The sequence below is a fragment of the Carlito syrichta genome, unplaced genomic scaffold, assembly GCF_000164805.1.
Source record: "Carlito syrichta isolate Samal-C Ts95f unplaced genomic scaffold, Tarsius_syrichta-2.0.1 Scaffold308670, whole genome shotgun sequence".
NCBI lineage: Eukaryota > Metazoa > Chordata > Mammalia > Primates > Tarsiidae > Carlito > Carlito syrichta.
Genome location: NW_007252766.1, coordinates 361,930 through 381,797, shown reverse-complemented (window position 1 = coordinate 381,797; position 19,868 = coordinate 361,930). Strand labels below are relative to the sequence as shown.

Genomic DNA, 19,868 nt, shown 5'->3' with positions numbered 1-19,868 from the left:
GCCACCGCAGCCTCGACCTGCCGGGCTCCGGCGATCCTTCCGCCTCAGCCTTCCAAGTTGCTGGAACTACAGGCGCGCGCTACCACGCCCGGCTAAGTTTTTGATTTATGGTAGAGATAAGGTCTTGCCAAGTTGCCCAGGCAGGTCCAATAAGTAATTTCTAATCATCTAACCCCCTACTCCTCCCATTCTTCTGAGTCTCCATTGTCTATCTTTCCACACTCTGTCAATGTGTACACACTATTTAGCTCCCACTTACAAGTGAGAACAGGCAGTATTTGTCTTTCTGTGTTTTAACTGGGTCATGATAATGGCCTCCACTTCTATCCATTTTGCTGTAAATGACATGATTTCATTCTTTTTTTATGGCTAAATAGTATTCCATTGTGTATATACACACCACATTTTCTTTAGCCAATCATCTGTTGATGGACACTTAGGTTGATTCCATAGCTTTGCTACTGTGAATAGTGCTGCAATAAACATACGAGTTCAGGTATCTTTCTGATATAATTATTTCTTTTCCTTTGGGTAGATATTCAGTAGTGGGAATGCTGGATGAAAAGATAGTTCTAATTTTAGTTCTTTGAGAAATCTCCATACTGCTTTCCATAGAGATTGTGCTAAATTACATTCCCACCAACAGTGTATAAATATTCTCTTGTCTCTACATCCTTGCCAACATCTGTTACTTTTTGTCTTTTTAATAATAGGCATTCTGAATGGCATAGGATATCTCATTGTGGTTTTAATTTGCATTTCTCTAATGATTAGTGATGAGGAACATTTTTTCATATACTTGTTCACCATTTGCATATCTTCTTTTGAAAAATATCTATTCATGTCTTTAGCTCACTTTTTAATGGGATTATTTTTTTTGTTTCTGTTGTTGGGTCCTTTGTAAATTCTAAGTATTAGTCCCCTGTCAGATGTATAGTTTACAAATATTTTCTCCCATTCTGCAGGTTATCTGTTCACTCTGCTGATTATTTCTTTTTCTGAGTAAAAGTTTAGTTTAATTAAGTTTCATTTACCATTTTGTCTTAATTGCCTGTGCTTGTGAGGTCTTGGTCATGAATCCTTTCTTAGAATTTTGCCTAGACCAATGTTCAGAAAAGTTTTCCCTAGGCTTTCTTCTAATATTTTTATAGTTTCAGGTCTCACATTTAAGTCTTTAATCCACCTTGAGTTGACTTTTGTAGGTAGTGAGAGACAGGAATCCAGTTTCATCTTTCAGTCCAATTTTCCCAGCACCATTTGTTGAAACTAGCATCCTTTCCCCACTGTATGTTCTTGTTAACTTTGTTAAAAATCAGTTGGCTGTAAATATGTGGCTTGATTTCTGGGTTCTCTATTCTGTTCCATTTACCTATGTGTCTCTTATTATTATTATTTTTAGAAACCAGGATTTATTAAGGGAACAGAAAAGTCCCCACAGTGGGAGGGGACCTGAAGTGTTTGCCCTATGTATCTATTTTTATACCAGCACCTTGTACACCATAGCCTTGTAGTATAATATGAAGTCAGGTAAAATACGTTTTTTGATATAATGGGTTCCTTTAGAAGGCTAAGTATTTAATTTTATTATGTAAAAACATTATTCTGAGGAGAGGTCCATAGTCTTTACCAGATTTCCCATGGAAGTCCATGCTATAAAAATGATGAGAAAGTCCTACTTTAGAATTCAGCAGTATTCTGAATACTGGCTTCTCGAGGGCAGTTATGGTTGGGACTCTACAGAAGATGGTTAGGTGATAGTTGTTAATGGTATACAGGGGAGTAGTCATAAAATTATGCTTATAGGTAGAGAACTGACTCATTTTTTTTCAAGCATAATTTGAGGTCAAGCATGTATGTAGATTAAGCAGGAAATTAAAATTTAGCTAAGGACAGGCTTGGTGGCTCAGCCTGTAATCCTGCGCTTTGGGAGGCCGAGGTGAGTGAATTGCCTGAGCCCATGGGTTCGAGACCCGCCTGGGCAACTTGGCGAGACCTCATCTCTACAATAAATCAAAAAATTAGCCGGGCGTGGTAGTGCACGCCTGTAGTTCCAGCTGTTTTGGAAGGCTGAGGCAGAAGGATCGCTGGAACCCAACAAGTTGAGGCTGCAGTGGCCTGGAGTGGCCACTGCATTCCAGTCTGGGTGACAGAGTGAGACTCCAACTCAAAAAAAAAAAAAAAACAACAACTTAGCTGAAAAAACTTAATCCAAATTAAGCTAATCCAAAATACATGTTAGTTTGTGGCTATTTAACAGTTTTAGCTGGGTTTAGCTCCTTATACACATTCAAATGTGAATAGCTATTAAACTGATTTCATTTAAATAAAATAAAAATTTATTGTAAGACAAATTTAAGTACATATTTTAAATTAACATTTAGAATTATCACCTAGTTTTTTAAAGGAGGGGAAAAAGGAAGACTCTGAGGGCAAAGTAATATAGCAAAGGATGAAAAAGTTGCTTAGATAAGTCTAAAAAAATTTTTTTTTTGAGTCAAGGTCTTACTCTGTTGCCCCTGGAGCACAGTGGCATTATCATAGCTCACCACAGCCTTGACCTCCTGGGCTCAGGTGACCCTTCTGCCTCAGCCTCTGGAGTAGCTGGGACTACAGGATATGCCACCATGCTCGGCTATTTTTTTTTTTTTTTTAATTTATTGTAGAGATGAGGTTTCATCAAGTTGCCCAGGTTGGTCTCAAACCCCTGGGCTCAAGTAATCCTCCTGGCCTCCCAAAGTGCTGGAACTACAGGTACGATCCACTGTGCTCAACTTTACATTTTTTTTTTAACCCAAACTCATATCAACTTTAATATTAAAAATCAGAACTATAATGACTATACTGTAGCTATGAAAGCATTTTCTTTATTCATCTTTATGGCTTCAATGATTAAAACAGTTCTGTTATCAGTGTCAGAATGTGTTATTAACTGTATTAACTCAGAAGGCAGACATCTGTTAAACCTGAGAGGGACTTTATGTTTTGATTAGTTATTAATTGGTAAAACAATGGCTATCGTGCTCCTCCCTACAAACTTTAATGTTATATGTGCACATATATTGATTAAAGTAATTCATCTGAAATCTACTAAGCAGTATGGGCAGAAGTTGAATTACTAGTGTTTACCTTGAGTACTCTGTCAGTGAATGAATGAGTCTGGAGAAGGAAAATATTGAACTCATTCATCAATTAATGCATCAAGAATGGGCTAAAATGGACTGCGAACAACTATCGTAATACTGTAAGAAAGGGATTGGCAGTATTGGGAAACTGCCAGGAGAGGGGGGTACACACCCCATAACAAGGGTACCTGCATAATGAACATTTGTATACCTAACCCTGAATTGTACCCCACATATTTAAAAAAAAAAAAAAGAATGGGCTAGAAGCTGACAAAACACATATGAACGAGACTTAGCTTCTATTCTGTGCTGACTCAGTCTCATGGGAGAGACAAACACTTAGACAATTACAAAATAATAAATAATGAATGATGTGTAGTTGGATTTACAGTGATTTTCTTTGTTGGTGCTGGACGAAGTTACCAAAGAAAATGATGGGTGTGCTGCCTTGAAAGAGAGGCAGGCATTGTCAAGGCCAGGGAAGAGTTTCCACTGAGATGAAACAATGTGAACAAAGGCTAGGAAGCAGAGAGGCTGGGAGAACATGGGTGTTTGAGGCCTCATTTCTTTTTAACCACAAATAATGCAAATGGAGTCACTTTTTACAGAAAGACTGCATTTCTGAAGATCTCACATAGTTCACGATTAACTTTTCCTTGGGAAAAGCATGGGAGAGATATTTTTGGAGTGCATAAATCAACAATAACCAAAGTGTAGTCTTGCTTTCTTTTTTCAACTTTCTCAGCATTATTACTATGTTTTGTAGAGTGCTCTCTTCACACAGTCAATCATGGTGGTACTTTGGTCTTTTTAGTATTGTTTTCTTGCATGTAAGTTTTTTTCCGATTTATTTATTTGAAAAAGTTTCTTTTTTTTTTAGCACAAGTAGTAAAAATACTCCTTTGGCATTTTGATAACATTAGATGCAGAAACATTTAAAATTATTGTGTTTAAAAAATAGCACAGTAATAAACTGTATGTCTCAAGAACTTTTGAGATATTTAAGGAATAGCCTAGCTTATACAATACTGAATTGGAAGCAGATAATTGGAAGAGACACTTATATGTGGCAATAGTGTTAACAGTTTACAACCAGCTTTGAAATAGTCATTCTAGATAAACTGTTTGGAGGAGTTAACATTATTTTCATTTTGCCTATGTAAATTATTATTTTTATGTACATTATGTACATAAAAATAATAATTTTATGTACATTAGTTTGATTTTTGCCTAGTTCAAATAACATAAAATGCAACTGGCAATGTAGTTTGATGAAAGCTTGGAAAGGAGAGTCAGATTATAAAGGCCTTGTTTAAGCAGGGTAAAGAGTTTGAGTTTTTTTTTTTCCTGAAAAAATAGTGACTTATTTTAAGTAGGAGAAAGATATGGTCAAGTCTGTGTTTTAAAAAGCTCACTCTGGCAGCAGCATACAGAATGGATTTGATTGGGAAAGACTGGCAGAGACTAGAAAACAACTTCAGAAGCAATTTTGACAGTTAAGAGTTGATGAGGCCATAAACTAAGGCAGTGAATTCACGAGATATTAAACAGCAGGATTTTTCAGCTGATTGGTTGTGGGTCAAACACAAAATGGAAGGACAGAGGATGACTTCAAAGTTTAGGACTTGGGCAATTTGTTCAGTTATCCCATTAACTAAGAAAAAAGAGAATGAAAAAACAGCTGAAGTGGAAAATAATGAGTTCTGTTTTGTAAATCTGAGAGGTGTCATTGAAGCCAAGTGAGAAAGGGGTTTCAGGAGGGGCTGCTTGAAATCAGAAACTGCAGGTAATTTAGATACAAGCTTAAACTTGTTCACTGAATTTGGCAATTAGGAAGTTTTGGCAACTATAGAACAGTTTGGGTAAAGGAGAGGTAGCAGAACACAGGTTGACAAATATCTACGACAGAATGGAAGGAGGAGAAAAAAGTAAGGGCAGTGATAACTAACTATTGTTTTGAGAAATTTGGCTACAAAATAAAGAGTGAGGGTAGTGGTTTATACATATATATGTGTACATATAAAACATATATATGTATATGTACATAATGATACATATGTATACATTTTAATTTGGTTCCAGATACACAGTTCCAACTATAAGATATCCATGAATTACTTTCCAAAATATGTCCAAGTAATCTTCTAAAACTGAGACCTGGGAGTCTTTCTTGACTATTTTAGTCAATTTTTCTCCTATTTGATAAATACTATAGATTCTAATTACAGAAATCCAGAATGTCTCTGGAATTTGGCATTTCCTCTCCATCTTCACCAGCACTATTTTAAATCAAGCACTCACCACTTCTGGGAACTTCTATTTCAATACTCCTCTCTACTTAGTTTTCTTGCTTCCAGACTCTCCCTCACTCTGTATTTTTGCCTGAGTTATTCCCTTTGCCAGACTAGAACTTCCCCTGCTTTTCTGCTTACCAAACTCTGCTTTATCCTTTGTCCTATATGTCCTAGATTTAATGTTTCTTCTAGGAAAACTTTCCTGACTCTTCTGTTCCTAGCTAAATCATTCCCTCCTCAGAGTCCTCCTTTCCCTTATTTCCTGTTCATGTTTCTGAAATAGCACTTAGTACCCTGAATTAAGATGACTTTGATTACAAATAGGTCTGCCCAGCTTCAATCTGAGTTTAAGACAATGAGTTGTGCTTTTCTTTCTGACTCTTTTTTTTCTGATCTGGAAACAACTCACAATACAGAGGAACTCAAGAAATGTTCAGTGAGTAAATGTTCATCATGATAAACCTTGTTGTCTTGACAACAGTGTGGAATGGGACTTGTAAATTTGTTTTTCCCCTGCCTTAAACGTTTCCTCCACCTGAAAACCAATGAGAATGAGAAAGAAAGTGAGGGAAGCCTGAAGATAGAATTTAAAAAATAGAATAATTTCTTGAATATCTTCCTCTTCTTTTTTTCCCCTAGTAGTTTCTTTTTATTCATGTGTTCATTGTGAACTCTTCATTTGTTTATTTTATTTCTTTTTTTAATCATAAAGATGTGGGATACGATTCAGGGTTAGGTATATAAACGCTGATTATGCAGGTACCCTTGTTGATGAGGTGTGCTGTTTATTTTCTTACCACTCTTTTTGTTAGTTCTCAGTATATCTATGATTACAAGTATTGCATTTTCTTCCTCAACCCTTCATCCCTCAATTTTCTTCTTTTCCTTTCTCATCCATGTTCCTCTCTTTTCTTAGTTCTAATCTATGAAAATTATAGTATATGGTATATTCAATTACCCATTGAATAAAAACGCTTTACATATTTCATTTAAGAGTTGCAGATTTTTTTTTTTTGTTTGACTCTGTTACTGAGGCAGGAGTGCAGGAGCATGGTCACAGCTACCACAGCCTTGACCTGCTGGGTTCAGGTGATTCTTCCATCTTAGCCTCCTGAGCAGTTGGAAGTACAGGCACGTGTCATCATGCCAGGCCAATCTTTTGACTTATTGTAGAGATGAGGTCTTACCAAGTTGCCTAGGCTAGTCTTGAACCCCTGGGCTCAGACAATACTCTCGCCTCTGCCTCCTCCGGTGCTGGGATTATAGGCGTGAGCCACCACATCCAGATGACTTTTTCTTGTTTGTTTTTTGAGTCGGAGTCTCCGTCTGTCGCCCAGGCTGGAGGGAAGTGGCACGCTCATGGCCACCATAGCCTCAATCTGCTGGGCTCAGGTGATCCTTCCCCCTCAGCCTTCCCAGTAGCTGGAACTACAGGCATGTGCCACCACGGCCAGCTAATTTTCTGATTTATTGTAGAGACGAGGTCTCGCCAAGTTGCCCAGGCTGGTCTTGAACCTGTGGGCTCGGGCAATCTTCTCACCTTGGCCTCCCAAAGTGCTGGGATTATAGGCATGAGCCACCGCGCCAGGCCTGACCTTTTTTTTTTGAGTTGGAGTCTCACTCTGTCACCCAGACTGGAGTGCAGTGGCTGCTCCCAGCCAACGCAACCTTGACCTGCTGGGCTCCGGCAATCCTTCTGACTCAGCCTTCCAAGTAGCCGGAATTACAGGGATGCGCTACCATGCCCGGCTGATTTTTTGATTTATTGTAGAGATGAGGTCTCACTGCCCAGGCGGGTCTCGAACTCGCGGGCTCAGGCAATCCACTCACCTCAGCCTCCCAAAGGCGCGGGATTACAGGCTGAGCCACCGAGCCTGGCGACTTTTTTTTTTTTTTTTTTAAAGAGTTATAAATCACCTCAGAAAGATCCTCTCAGGAATATGCAGTGACAATTGGTTCTTTGAAACAAAGTTTTAGTTATACAAGCCTTTGAAAGCTAGTCAGAGGCTAGTAAATAATAGAATCCCAACAGAGTTCTAATTTTGTCTGTGACAAGTTACCTAATTCTGAGGGACTCAGTTTCCACATTTGGACAACAAGGAAGCTGGATAGTCAGTCTTTAAGGTCTGTTCCAGCTCCAGCAATCTGCAGTTCTAGATCCTAGTTAAGGCTAAAAAACAAAAAACCATTTCTATGTGGCAAATGTCCTAGTAACCATTTCTTTATAATTCTAAGACAGCATATATGGTGTTTACTGAACATTTATTATACAGCCAGCATTGTTCAGCCACTGAAAGTTTAAAAACATATGACTAGATTAAAAGTTGACATGCCTTGAACTTGAAAGTCAACTATGATTATGTTTATTCATTACTGTGGAATTCCAATACTGGGGACTCGGCATGCAATGAATGAGGAGCATGTTACTACATAGCTTCAATCCCGAAGATCAGGTAGTTAGTCATCGAAACGGCAGCATGGTCAACATCTAACTTTTCAGTTCTATAAGTTATTTTGTCCTTGAAAATTTTGCCATCTTATTATGAATGTGTGTACGTGGGTGTGGAAGAGGTGAAGGTAGAAGACGACTTAAAAATTATGCCTTTTATATTAATTTTGTATTAATTATAAAAGACATCATTAACTGCTAAATACAGACTCAAATCAAAAAGCCAAAATGGAACTGATGTAGTTGGAATGACCTTGCTTGGAAAGGAGAATTGAATTGAATCTCAAAGAAGGCTTAAGAGTTGAATAGCTGGAGAAGGGCATGAATCAAAACAATGTTGTGTGGTGGAGACTGAATGGAGTTACTTTCTTGCAGTGAACACTCCTAGGTAAGGTGGGGTTAGATTATGGAAGGTTGTGAAATTCTTTTAGAAGAGTAATTTTAACCTCATAGGCAATAGAAAAACACTGCAGATAAAAAAGATATTTTTAAGGAAGATTTAACAGAACCTAAAATAGCTGAATACAGGCAAAAAGTAAAGAGGAATTGAAGGGTGTCCTCATTTTTGCTATTTGACTTCAAAACAGAGATATTTATTCAGCGTTTTCCTTATTGTGAAATAAAATTCTCGTGGGGAATGCTATAATATTATCCAATTATAGCCCAGCCCAAGGGTGTTGCTGTAGATTCCACAAGCTTATCAATCATGAGAAATTTTTTGGTTATCTTTTAATATAATTGATTCAGAGTTAGATTCCTCTCAAAGAGAAGCTTATTTATCTTATCCCTCTAAAGCAGCGAATCTCAGAGGGTTCACAAAGTGAAAGCTATTTTCTAATAGTTCTAAGATGCAATTTGTCTTTTTCACCCTCATTCTCTCATGAGTGCACAACAGAGTTTACCAGAGGCTACATTCTGTGTGATATTGCAGTAGATGAACGCAAAGCAGGTGAGACTCCAGCTCATCTGTCTGTCTTCTATTCAGCCAGATATTTAAAAGATTTGTAAAAATGAAAACAATGAGTCAGGCTCGGTGGCTCAGCCTGTAATCCCGCGCCTTTGGGAGGCTGAGGTGAGTGGGATTGCCTGAGCCCGCGGGTTCGAGACCCGCCTGGGCAGCAAGACCTCATCTCTACAATAAATCAAAAAATCAGCTGGGCGTGGTTGCGCATGCCTGTAATTCCGGCTACTTGGAAGGCTGAGGCGGAAGGATCGCTGGAGCCCAGCAGGTCGAGGCTGCGGTGGCTGGGAGCGTGCCACTGCACTCCAGTCTGGGCGACAGAGTGAGACTCCAACTCAAAAAAAAAAAAGGAAAAACAATGTCACTCTTTACACTAGATTTTTTTGAAATACATAACTATCTTTCATTAAAAATGTTATTTATGCTAACATGTGATATGCTTATTGCTATTTTAAAATAAATTACTAGGTAACTATTTTAAAACATTTTTCAGTTTTAATTTCTAATACAGTAAATTACAGTAACACCGTAAAGAAGTAGAGACACAATAGCTCTTCGGGATCCTCATTCATTTTTAAGAGTGTAAAGGGGTCATGAGAACAAAAAGGTTGAGAACTTCTGCTCTAATTTGGTACTGTCCCATATTTGATAAAAGAGAAAAAAAAGTTTCTATTCTGACTTTGCTTATATTCCTTATGTTGTTGCTGATTGCCCATCATAGTGATGTCGGAGAACTTAAATTCCTCTCAATTGCTTTTCTAGCTTGCTTATCCCTAATTGCTATGCTTAGGTTTCCAAAGAAAGAGGAATGATACTTCTTACCTGAGTCAAATAGATTCTTGCCAGAGGAAGCAATCTGGAAGGTCCGAGGTCCCTTTCTTCTTCCCAGTGCTGTGCAGATTGTAGCGGGGGGCAGTTTTAGCAGTGGGAGGAGGCAGTCAGAAATGCAAAAAGCATTGGACAACAATTTGCTGCTGCTCGCTGGGATCCAGCAGTCGTCAGGGAAGGAGGGCTGAATACTCTGGAGAAAACGAGGAAGAAGGTGGAGGGGAGGAGACTGCTGCTGGCACGCCTTGGACCCGCCTTCTAAACGTGGGCTCTTTTCTAGAACTTGAAATAGAGTGGCAGAGAATATGAGTCTTTCTTTTAATGTAAAATCACAATTCTAATGAAATCTTTTTTTCTGTAAAAGTTGGGGTTCTGGCCCTTCTAAAACCTAAGCTTCTTTTTGAAGTACTTTAAGAAGGCACCTGCTTAGTCCATCAGAAGCATCAACTTTTCTCACATTAGTCTCTGTTTTCACACTCTCTGGTCACACTTCAGCACAAAGCTTTTTCTTATCTTACAATGCTGAATAATCAGTCCTATTAGAGTCATTCCTCCAATATTATCATAACACCTAAAATGATTCTTTTTAAAAGAAAGAACATTTTGCAAAACACTTTATTTCTTTTACTTTATGACCTCATTCAGGACATCTTCTCCCTTCCAAGCTCAACATGGTGTCAAAGGAAAGAGGCTATTAAGATTTACTTCTCAGTGGAACAGGAGTCCATTTTCAGGAAATGTCTCATTTGTTACATCAGATGCAAGCCACCTGCATCATTAGAATTTTATTTACTAATTTTCTTATTTTCTGCAATAGAAAGCAAATTTGGGGGGAGGGCTGCTAAAATTCTGATAAAAGAGCAAATATTTACTTGCAGATTCCAGTGCTAAAATTTTTTATTCCTGGAATGGTGGCAAAGTTCTGACTTAAAATATCTGAATTATGATTTAAGGATATGTATTTTCAGGGCTTATGTTCAATTTGTAAAAATAGTCTTTTAAATATAACTCTTAAAGAGTAGTAAAAAAGAAAAAAAAAGTGTAAATACCACAACCTTGAAAATACTTAATAGAAACAAAATTTCGTAGACAACTTTTTCTTGAACATGTACTAAATTGTATTATTTTGCTAGCAAGGAAATTATCAAGGTGGCATTTTGTCTTTATTTTCTGCAGATGGCATTGTGTCTTTATTAGTACAGAGATGGTATGAAAACAGAGGGATTCTGGAGTTAGGAAACAAAATGCTTACATAAGAAGCTAGTTTTTGTTTCTTTGTTTTTTAAACATGATAGGATTTTCACTTCATAAAGTCATAAAAGCATGTCTAAGGCAGTGATAACAAAGGAACCCTATGACAGGATGGCTGGAGATGCTCAGTGTGGTGACTATCAGAAGAAAAAAAAATAGCAAATTTATGAAGTGTATGATACCGGGTTGGTTGGTGGCTCACGCCTGTAATCCCAGCACTTTGGGAGGCAGAGGTGAGAGGAATGCCTGAGCCCACGGGTTCAAGATCAGCCCAGGTAACTTGGTGAGACCCCATCTTTACAATAAATCAAAATATAAGCCAGGCGTGGTGGCGTGTGCCTGTAGTTATAGCTACTTGGAAGCCTGAGGCGGAAAGATCACTTGAGACTTACAGGTCGAGGCTGTGGTGGCTGTGAGTGTGCCACTGAACTCTAGCCTGGGAAACAGAGTGGGAGTCTGACTCAAAAAAAAAAAAAAGTGACTGAATTTGAAATAACAAGTTTTCATTCTCCAAACATAGTAGTGCCCAAGTATATCAATTAATATGAAAGCATGAAGTGGGGTCAAACAGTTATCAGAATCAGAGCACCAAACAAGTTCTGATTTTATTTTATTTTTTATATTTTGGTTTTTTTTGAGTTGGAGTCTCACTATCGCCCAGACTGGAGTGCAGTGGCCCCTTCTGACCACCGTAGCCTCTACCTGCTGGGCTCTGGCCATCCTTTCACCTCAGCTTTCCAAGTAGCTGGAACTACAGGCACCTGGCTAGTTTTTTGATTTATTGTAGAGATGAGGTCTCGCCTGCCCAGGCGGGTCTCGAACCCGCGCTCAGGCAATCCACTCATCTCAGCCTCCCAAAGGTGCTGGATTACAGGCTGAGCCACCGAGCCCGGCTAAGTTCTGTTATTTATTTATTCATTCATTCATTCATTCATTTATTTATTGTCTCACTCGACCTGCTGGGCTCATTCATTCATTTATTTATTGTCTCACTCGACCTACTGGACTCTGGCGATTCTTCCGCCTCAGCCTTCCAAGTAGCCGGACCATGTCCGGCTGATTTTTTAATTTATCGTAGAGATGAGGTCTCGCTGCCCAGGCGGGTCTCAAGAACCCACAGGCTCAGGCAATTCACTCACCTCAGCCTCCCAAAGGCGCAGGATTACAGGTTGAGCCACCGAGCCCGGCTAAGTTCTGATTTTAAATGGCCTATCACCAGTGAGTTTTCTCCAGCTGTTGAGATGCAGAATGCACAAGTTACACACTTCTAGGTTTTGGGACATTTTTTTTCTTTGATATAGAACAATTCAAATGTCTCAGTGTTCTTTGTATTTCATAGAGTTGTTTTCAAAGATTAAATGCGATAATGACAGCCCTTTGAAGATTTTAAAGCACTAGATAACTACAAACCACTATATGTTCTCACTTATTCTCACCACTTGGCACAACAGAGACAATATTTAAGAAATAAAACAAAATGTCCATGGAGTTCTCTTAATATGATGAAAGCATTCATGCATTAGGCGGAAACATTTTTCCTGGAAATATTTTGGGAATCAGATGGCTAACCACTTGTTTAGATATCATACAATGTGAAGGCTGGGAAAGAAATTAGATGAAATTTCCCACACTTTTGGAATTAATAGTCCATAAAAATAAGAGCAGTAATGATGATAATGAGGAAAAGATAAACACTGAGTGGATAACTTCATATTTTAGCAAGTAAGGACATTAACAATTTTTTAAAACCACGTTTTTATTTCATGAAAGAAAAATTTAACATTAAAAAACTAGGAAAGACATGGTATTAGAAAGAACAAAGAACGGTCCATTAATGTGAATACATTTGACTTGATGAAAAACATTACTTTTTCCTTCATTTACCACAGATAAAAATTTCAACACTGATTGCCATCAGTCTCAGTAACTGAAACCCTTGAAAGACTGTCAATAACACACATGAAGAAAAATGAAAAAATCACAAGTTAACAGCAAAAAAACCCAAAAAAACAAAAACCAAAAATAAGACTGTCAGTAAACACCAAAATTATCTAGTCTAGCATTTAGTCCATGGCCTATATTTCACAATGTTAGCAAAGCAAATTAAACCGAGTGCCTGTTTCTAGGACTTCCTTAAAACAACTGGCTTTTCCACAAACAGCAAATAGATATACCCACACAACACTTCCAAGTCTCGAGGATGACTAACAGTTAAATAAGCAAAAGGAAAAAAAGAACATTAATAATATATATGAGTGTTAAACATAGTCTGAGGTGTAAGATTTTGTACCTGCAGCTTGCGGAGAGGTGTTGTTGACCTTTGTCTTACGTGGTGACTTGCTTTGTTTTTTCTTTCCACATCAACTAACTGGGCATAAGTTTAGAATGTCTATCTTTGAAATTGCAGGTCAAAGTCTCCACATTGAAACACCCGATGAGGCTAAGCCACAAGGATGTAAGCCACGTGTGTTACAAAACATTTTTTTGTGTGTGTGAAAAGCTGCTGCCAGTGAAGTCGATGAAACTTATTGACAGATCCAGAAAGAAATTTCCTAAAAAGGCTTGATTCTGATAATGTGATTGCATCAAAGAGGAAGCAGGGAAGGAATGAAGGTTCTGGATCCAGAAGCCCCGCTTGCAGGCCAAGGAATGCGTGTTTAAAGCCTCCATGCAGACAACCATCTGGAATAGGCCGGAAATGTTACTTGGAAAGGGAGGTGGACGTAGTATTTAGTGTACCCTGGCCATTCCAAGGGACACACCGCGGCCTTCCTCTGGTAACTTTTTTCAGACATCAGTTTCAGATGTTTCCTTCTTCCCCAAACATACAGTGGGAGGTGGGGAGCAATTTGTTTCACGAAAACCCCAAATCGCGCGGGATAAAGACCCAGGCTCAGGAAGGGGCGGCTGTCACATGACTCGCGCGCTGACTGCTGGGAGCACCGCGCGCCGTTCCCCCCCCCACCCCCGTGTGCGCATGCGCATCGCGCTTGCCGTCCTTTTTCCCGCGCTCTCGCTGAGGAGGAAGTTCCCCACACCACGAAGGGGACTGATCTTCGGGTGGGGCTGGAAGGATGAGCGCCAGTGAGAATGCGGCTGAGTGTGAAACAAGAAAGTGAGCGAGGATGGAAGCTTCACATTCGGGGTCTCTAGGGGAGGGAAGCACAGGTCCCGAAGAAGGGGGGCGGGGCGGGAGCGAGTCAAAATGTAGGTGGAAGGGCCCCGAGGGAACGGAATGGCGGCGAGGAGGAAGAGAAGACTAGAGGAAAACAGTCGGGTAGGAGGAGGGGATGGTTGTTGAGTCATCACTGAGTCACCAACGTCTGAGATTGCACAGCCGAGGCCGGCCTGGGGTGGGATTTGTCATGGGAGGAGGCCCGGCTTTGCCTTGGATTCCGGCGCCGAGGCCTTGAGTTACGACGGGTGAACTGATGTATCTTTGGAGACGGAAGGACACCATTATAGGTTTCCATTGGACATGTGTGTCCATCCTGCCACGTCGGGAGAGGTGTCTAAGGGAAAGGGAGGAGGAAAAGGGAGGGAGCGGAGACAGACCCACATGTTGGCTTCTCTGGAACATTCTCCACCTCCCTAGGCGAGGGCGGTGCCGCCTGCGTGTGGCATGTTTGTTGCATGTGACTATCACGGCATTTAAAGTTATTTACTGTATACTGTAAAGGGCCCGGCAGGAATGTCGGCGTACAATGCGGAATTATACTAAGCAGTCATCTTTTAATTTGTCGTTGCCTTGTCTTGTATGCATGTGTATTATATATGACTAATCTGATTCATTACAGTTATCCAGGTCAGCATAGTTTCTAAAAACAAACATAAGGTCAGTTGACACAGGGCTCCTTGTCTCTAAGATGTGGAGACCGTGTACCCTTCCAGGTTTCAGCATTGAGACTCCTAGGGGCAGCGCCTTCAGAATTTATGGGAAAGTAATTTAAAAGTAAAATTTGATGCTCTGTGAAGGGTAGGCAGGCAGTAGAAGTAATCTCAGACTAGAAGAGTGAGGAGATCTTGATTTCGTTTGAGAGTTTTACTTGTTTGAACTTGTTCAGCCGTCTGTGTCCCTGTTTTCTCACTTGTAAAACATGAGATTGAATTAGATGAACTGTGCAATTTATGTCAACATTAAGGTTTGTGAAGATGGAGCCAGACCTGAAACAAGGCAGAAGTGCCAACAAGACTAGTTTGGTCAAGGTTCTACAGAAGAGTAGTTAAAAATGATGGGAATGGCATGTTGGCCCCAGATAGGGGTGTAGGGCCTTGCAAGCTATACCAGGGGCTTTCAATTTATTTTGGACAAATGACTAGTAAACCGAAGGGTTTTAAGTGAAGGTAATGCAAGAATAAAGTAATAAAGCAGTAATAAAGCTTTGAAATATTACCCAAACAGCTGTTAGGATAAATTAGAGAAGAGAGAAACTGGGGTTAGGTAAGTGACAGATAGCGAGAGCCTAAATTAGCAGCAGCAGAAATGGGAAAAGGGAAGGAGTCAAGAGAACTGTAGCAGGGAGTTTGCACCTACATTTGCCATTGCTCTAAACTTTACAGCTCATGCCTCCAGAACATGATGGCGAGTCACCTTGTAAAACCTGATACTAGAAACTGCAAGAGGCCTAGAGAAACGGAGGTGAGCAATATGCCCGAGCCTTAATCTTTTGTACTATTTGTACTTCTCAAATTTCTGCCATTTAAGAAAACTCTATTGCTAAATGGAATTTAAAGTTTTTATATTTCCAGAGCTAGGATTGTCTTACAACATAGCAGGAACTATTTTGACACTAGCTGTTTTTTCACTAAGACCTCCAAGAAACTATTGGGAGGTTTCTTTTTGGTAGCTTGTGATCTAGAGACTGAAATGAGTCCATGCCTTTATGATACAAAGGACTTTACATAATTATTTTGCTATAATAAGTAAGATACTTAGGTACTAGAGTTATTGATCTTTTAAAATAAGATTTCTATATCCTGTCCTTTACTCCTGCCCCTACCAATTGACCTGTTGCATTTGAGATATGATTTGCTTCCTTAATGATTGTTATCTTGCAAAATTTTGCAATCATTTGACTATTGTCTAAATTACATGTAGTATAATTACATGTAAAATTTTGCAATCATTTGACTATTGTCTAAATTACATGTAGTGTAATTACATGTAAAATTTTGCACTCATTTGACTATTGTCTAAATTACATGTAGTGTAATTACATGTAAATGTAGTGTAGCTACATTCCTATGAGAGCATTAACTGGTTCAAGATACAGGACATCAGTGGATTAAAACCACATTCAAAGTCTAATTTAAAAACAAAATAAAATTTAGTATGTTGAGCAAGGTGCTTCTTGGGCCTGTAAGTTTCTTTGATAATACAATTTCAAATGACTAGGTCATATAATTTCTAGGATGTTTGCTTTTTTCTGAAAAATTTTTATTTGCTTTTTCTCAATACAAAAAATATATGCGTCCTGAGTCTTACTGACTGTACCTATTTACTTTGTTGTATTAGGCTCAAATGCCAGATAGTCCCCAGTTGCCCTCTCTTGGAAAATCAGATTCATCTTTCTCTGAAGGTTCTGGATTATTTTATAAAGATGAAGCCCTAGAAAAAGATTTGAATGGTGATGTATAAAACGCTTATATTCCTTACATCGATTTTATAATGTAGAAAGTTTGTTGTTCATAACTTATTCAGTTATTTATTTTTGAACAGATATAAGCAAGGAAATTAATCTGATGTTGTCTACATATGCAAATATCTTAAGGCAAGTACTTATAGTATCTCCTTTTTGATTTTTATGTGATGTTAGAAACAGATGTTTTCTTCTGGAAACTTTGTAATGGAAAGTTTATTTCTGTGGCTGTAAAGCCTATCCAGTAATTAAAACTTTGGAATTTTTTATTCTGCCTCTGTTCCTTATATTAGTTTTTAGGGAATAACCTCAACTGTTTCACTAGACGTCCTTTGTTTTGCAATTGCTAGAGTTAATACTGGACTGGATATATCTTGGTCTCTAACTAGATGACATTATACTTTAAATCTTATGTAAACTTCTTTGAGAAAAATATTTGGTAAAATTAATGATAATAGAGTGACATTAAATATAAAAATGTATTTCACATAGAGTTAGCCCTCTATATCCATGAGTTTTGCATTTCTAGATTCAACTAACCATGGATTGAAAATATTTAGGGAAAAAAATGGTTGGTTATGGTTGTACAGAACATGTACAGACATTTTTTTCTTGCCATTATGTCCTAAACTATGCAGTATAACATCCATTTACATAGCATTTACATTGTATCAGGTATTATAAGTAATTTAGGGATGGTTTAAAGCTGTGGTCCCCAACCTATTTTGCTTCAGGGACTGGTTTTATGGAAGACAGTTTTTCCATGAACTTGGGAGGGGTGGAGGGATGGCTTCATGATCATTCAGTTGTATTGTACCTATTGTTCATTTTATTTCTGTTATTATTACATTGTAAGATATAAGTAAATATATAATATAGATAATGATATTTAATATAAGTATATAATGTATGATGTAAATATATTTATATAATAAATATATAATGAAATAAGTATGCATAATTATATAATATAAATAATATATTATAAATAATTATACATAATTCTATAATAATTATGTCACCAGATGCAACTGTACAATTGAAGTAAATCAACTCACTTGCCACTCACTGATAGGGTTTTGATATGAGTCTGCAAGCAGATGATTTATTATGGTCTCTGTGCAGTCAAGCCTCACTGCTAATGTTAATCTGTATTTGCAGTTACTCCCCAGTGCAAACATCACCACCTCAGCTCCACCTCAGATCACGAGGCATTAGATTCTCATAAGGAACATGCAACCTAGATCCCTTGCATGCAGAGTTCACAAAGGGTTTATGTGCCTATGTGAATCTGTAATGCCCATGCTGATCTGACAGGAGGTAGAGCTCAGGCAGTAATGCGAGCTGTAAATACAGATGAAGTTTCTTGTTTTGCCTGCTGCTTACCTCCTGTTGTACAGCCTGATTCCTAACAGCCCATGGACTGGTTCTGGGCTGTGGCCCAGGGGTTGGGGACCCCTGATTTAAAGTATGTGGGAGGCTGTACATAGGTTATGTGCAAATACTATGCCACTTCATATAAGTGACTTGAGCATCCATGAATTTTGATATCTACAGGGGGTCCTGGTCCTGATCCCCCATGAATACTGAGGGATGACTGTATTTACATTTTATTTATGTATATTTAAGGCCAAATTTGAATATTAATGAGATTATCATGTGTTATAAGATGGTTTAGAAAACTACTACACAGTCATTGCACTTGAATAATGGTTTGTGTGGCTGTAAAAATAATGTCTATAACTTAATGTTAGTATTATATGATATGCTTTCTGTTGTGTCAGGAGGCTTTTTGAGTAGTCAACAATATTTGTGGGACTAATTTAACATTTTCCTGAAGAGTGTTAGTAAATTAATGAAGCTCTGTGGTACAGAAAGCCATCGAAATGAAGTAGTTGTCAAATATAGTATAATAAAGAACATCACCATGATGGTGTGTTAAGATTGTAGCTATTTAGTTTAATATAATTTTTTTCCCCAATAGTGAGAGAGCAGCAGTAGATGCATCTTACATTGACGAGATAGATGGACTCTTCAAAGAAGCCAATACTATTGAAAACTTTCTTATCCAAAAAAGAGAGCTCCTGAGACAAAGGTTTACAGTGATTGCAAACACACTGCACAGATAAAATGTGTACTTAATGTAAGCTGAGAATTGTAGTAGTGATAGAATGACATTTATGCTTTGAAAGTGCTCTAGTTGTTAAAGAAAATGTATATACAGAGAAGGGGAAACTACATTTCTTTTAAAAGAAGCTTTAAGCTTGATATTAATATGAGCTATGTCACTTTTGTTTTGAGGGTCACATTTTTGGTGCGTTTTATATAAGTGTAAATTATTTAAATCTTAGATGGATTCTTTTCTTTTTTTTCTTAAGTTTCTTAGCCTTTCTTAAACTTCTAAAAGAGGCCTCAGTTAATTTATAATATCCAACAATATTATACTTTTTCTTTTAGGATAGATAGGATATTTTGTTTAAATAGTAGATAGTTTTGGAGATAGTTTAAAAATGTTTTTCATGGTCAGTATTATAAAGGAACATTGAACCTTAAAGGTAATGTATCTGGTTTTAAAAATATATAATAAAATATAACATGCTATATGCATACTATTGCTATTAATATTACCATTTGATTATTTTAACTATTATTATATATGGCTAATAAAAAACTTTTGGCTTCAAATTGTTTTCTTGTGTTAAAAGTAGTAAAATAATAAGCAGAAATTGCTAACCAGAACTTTGTATGAGTTGGCTTTTTAACACATCAACCATATCAACATGTGCATTTAATGAATTATATTTTGAAGCCTTAGTATAAGCGTGGTATGAGATAAAGTTGAGTGATCTATAAGTAAAGAGGTTGGCTTAAGCAATAAGATGACTTCAGTAGGTTATTTCAATATCATTGTATTTAGAAATTGCATTTGGATTAGAAGATCTCTACTACTCATCTAGGTAAAAAAAAATTCTCTAGGCTGGGTGCGGTGGCTCACGCCTGTAATCCTAGCACTTTGGGAGGCTGAGGTGACAGAATTGCCTTAGCCCATGAGTTTGAGACCAGCCTGGGCAATTTGGCGAGACCTTATCTCTACAATAAATAAAAAAATTAGCCAGGTGTGGTAGCGCACATCTGTAGTTCCAGCTACTTGGATGACTGAGGTGGAAGGATGGCTGAGGTGGAAGGATCGCCTGAGCCCAGCAGGTCGAGGCTGCAGTGACTGTGAGCAAGCCACTGCATTCCAGCCTGGGTGACAGAGTGAGACTCTGACTCAAAAAAGAAAAATTCTCCTTTTGATGTAAAGTACTGCTATGATTTTATTGA

The 19,868-nt window shown here is 38.1% G+C and overlaps 2 protein-coding genes across 2 annotated transcripts in view; one reads left to right on the top strand and one right to left on the bottom strand.

Moving 5' to 3' along the window:
- Window positions 1–9,686, bottom strand: part of IL18 (interleukin 18) — a 22,732-nt gene extending 13,046 nt beyond the window's left edge. The window contains exon 1 of the mRNA XM_008065572.1: window positions 9,649–9,686. The gene's annotated coding sequence lies outside the window, so the exon portion shown is untranslated. The remainder of the gene's footprint in view (window positions 1–9,648) is intronic.
- A 5,775-nt stretch (window positions 9,687–15,461) lies between these two features.
- On the top strand, window positions 15,462–18,749 carry TEX12 (testis expressed 12). The gene is made up of 4 exons (XM_008065571.1): window positions 15,462–15,544; window positions 16,421–16,532; window positions 16,625–16,676; window positions 18,529–18,749. Exons 1-4 carry the CDS (start codon window positions 15,482–15,484, stop codon window positions 18,671–18,673), a joined length of 372 nt encoding a protein of 123 aa, XP_008063762.1. The 5' UTR covers window positions 15,462–15,481; the 3' UTR covers window positions 18,674–18,749.
- Window positions 18,750–19,868: the final 1,119 nt, after the last annotated feature.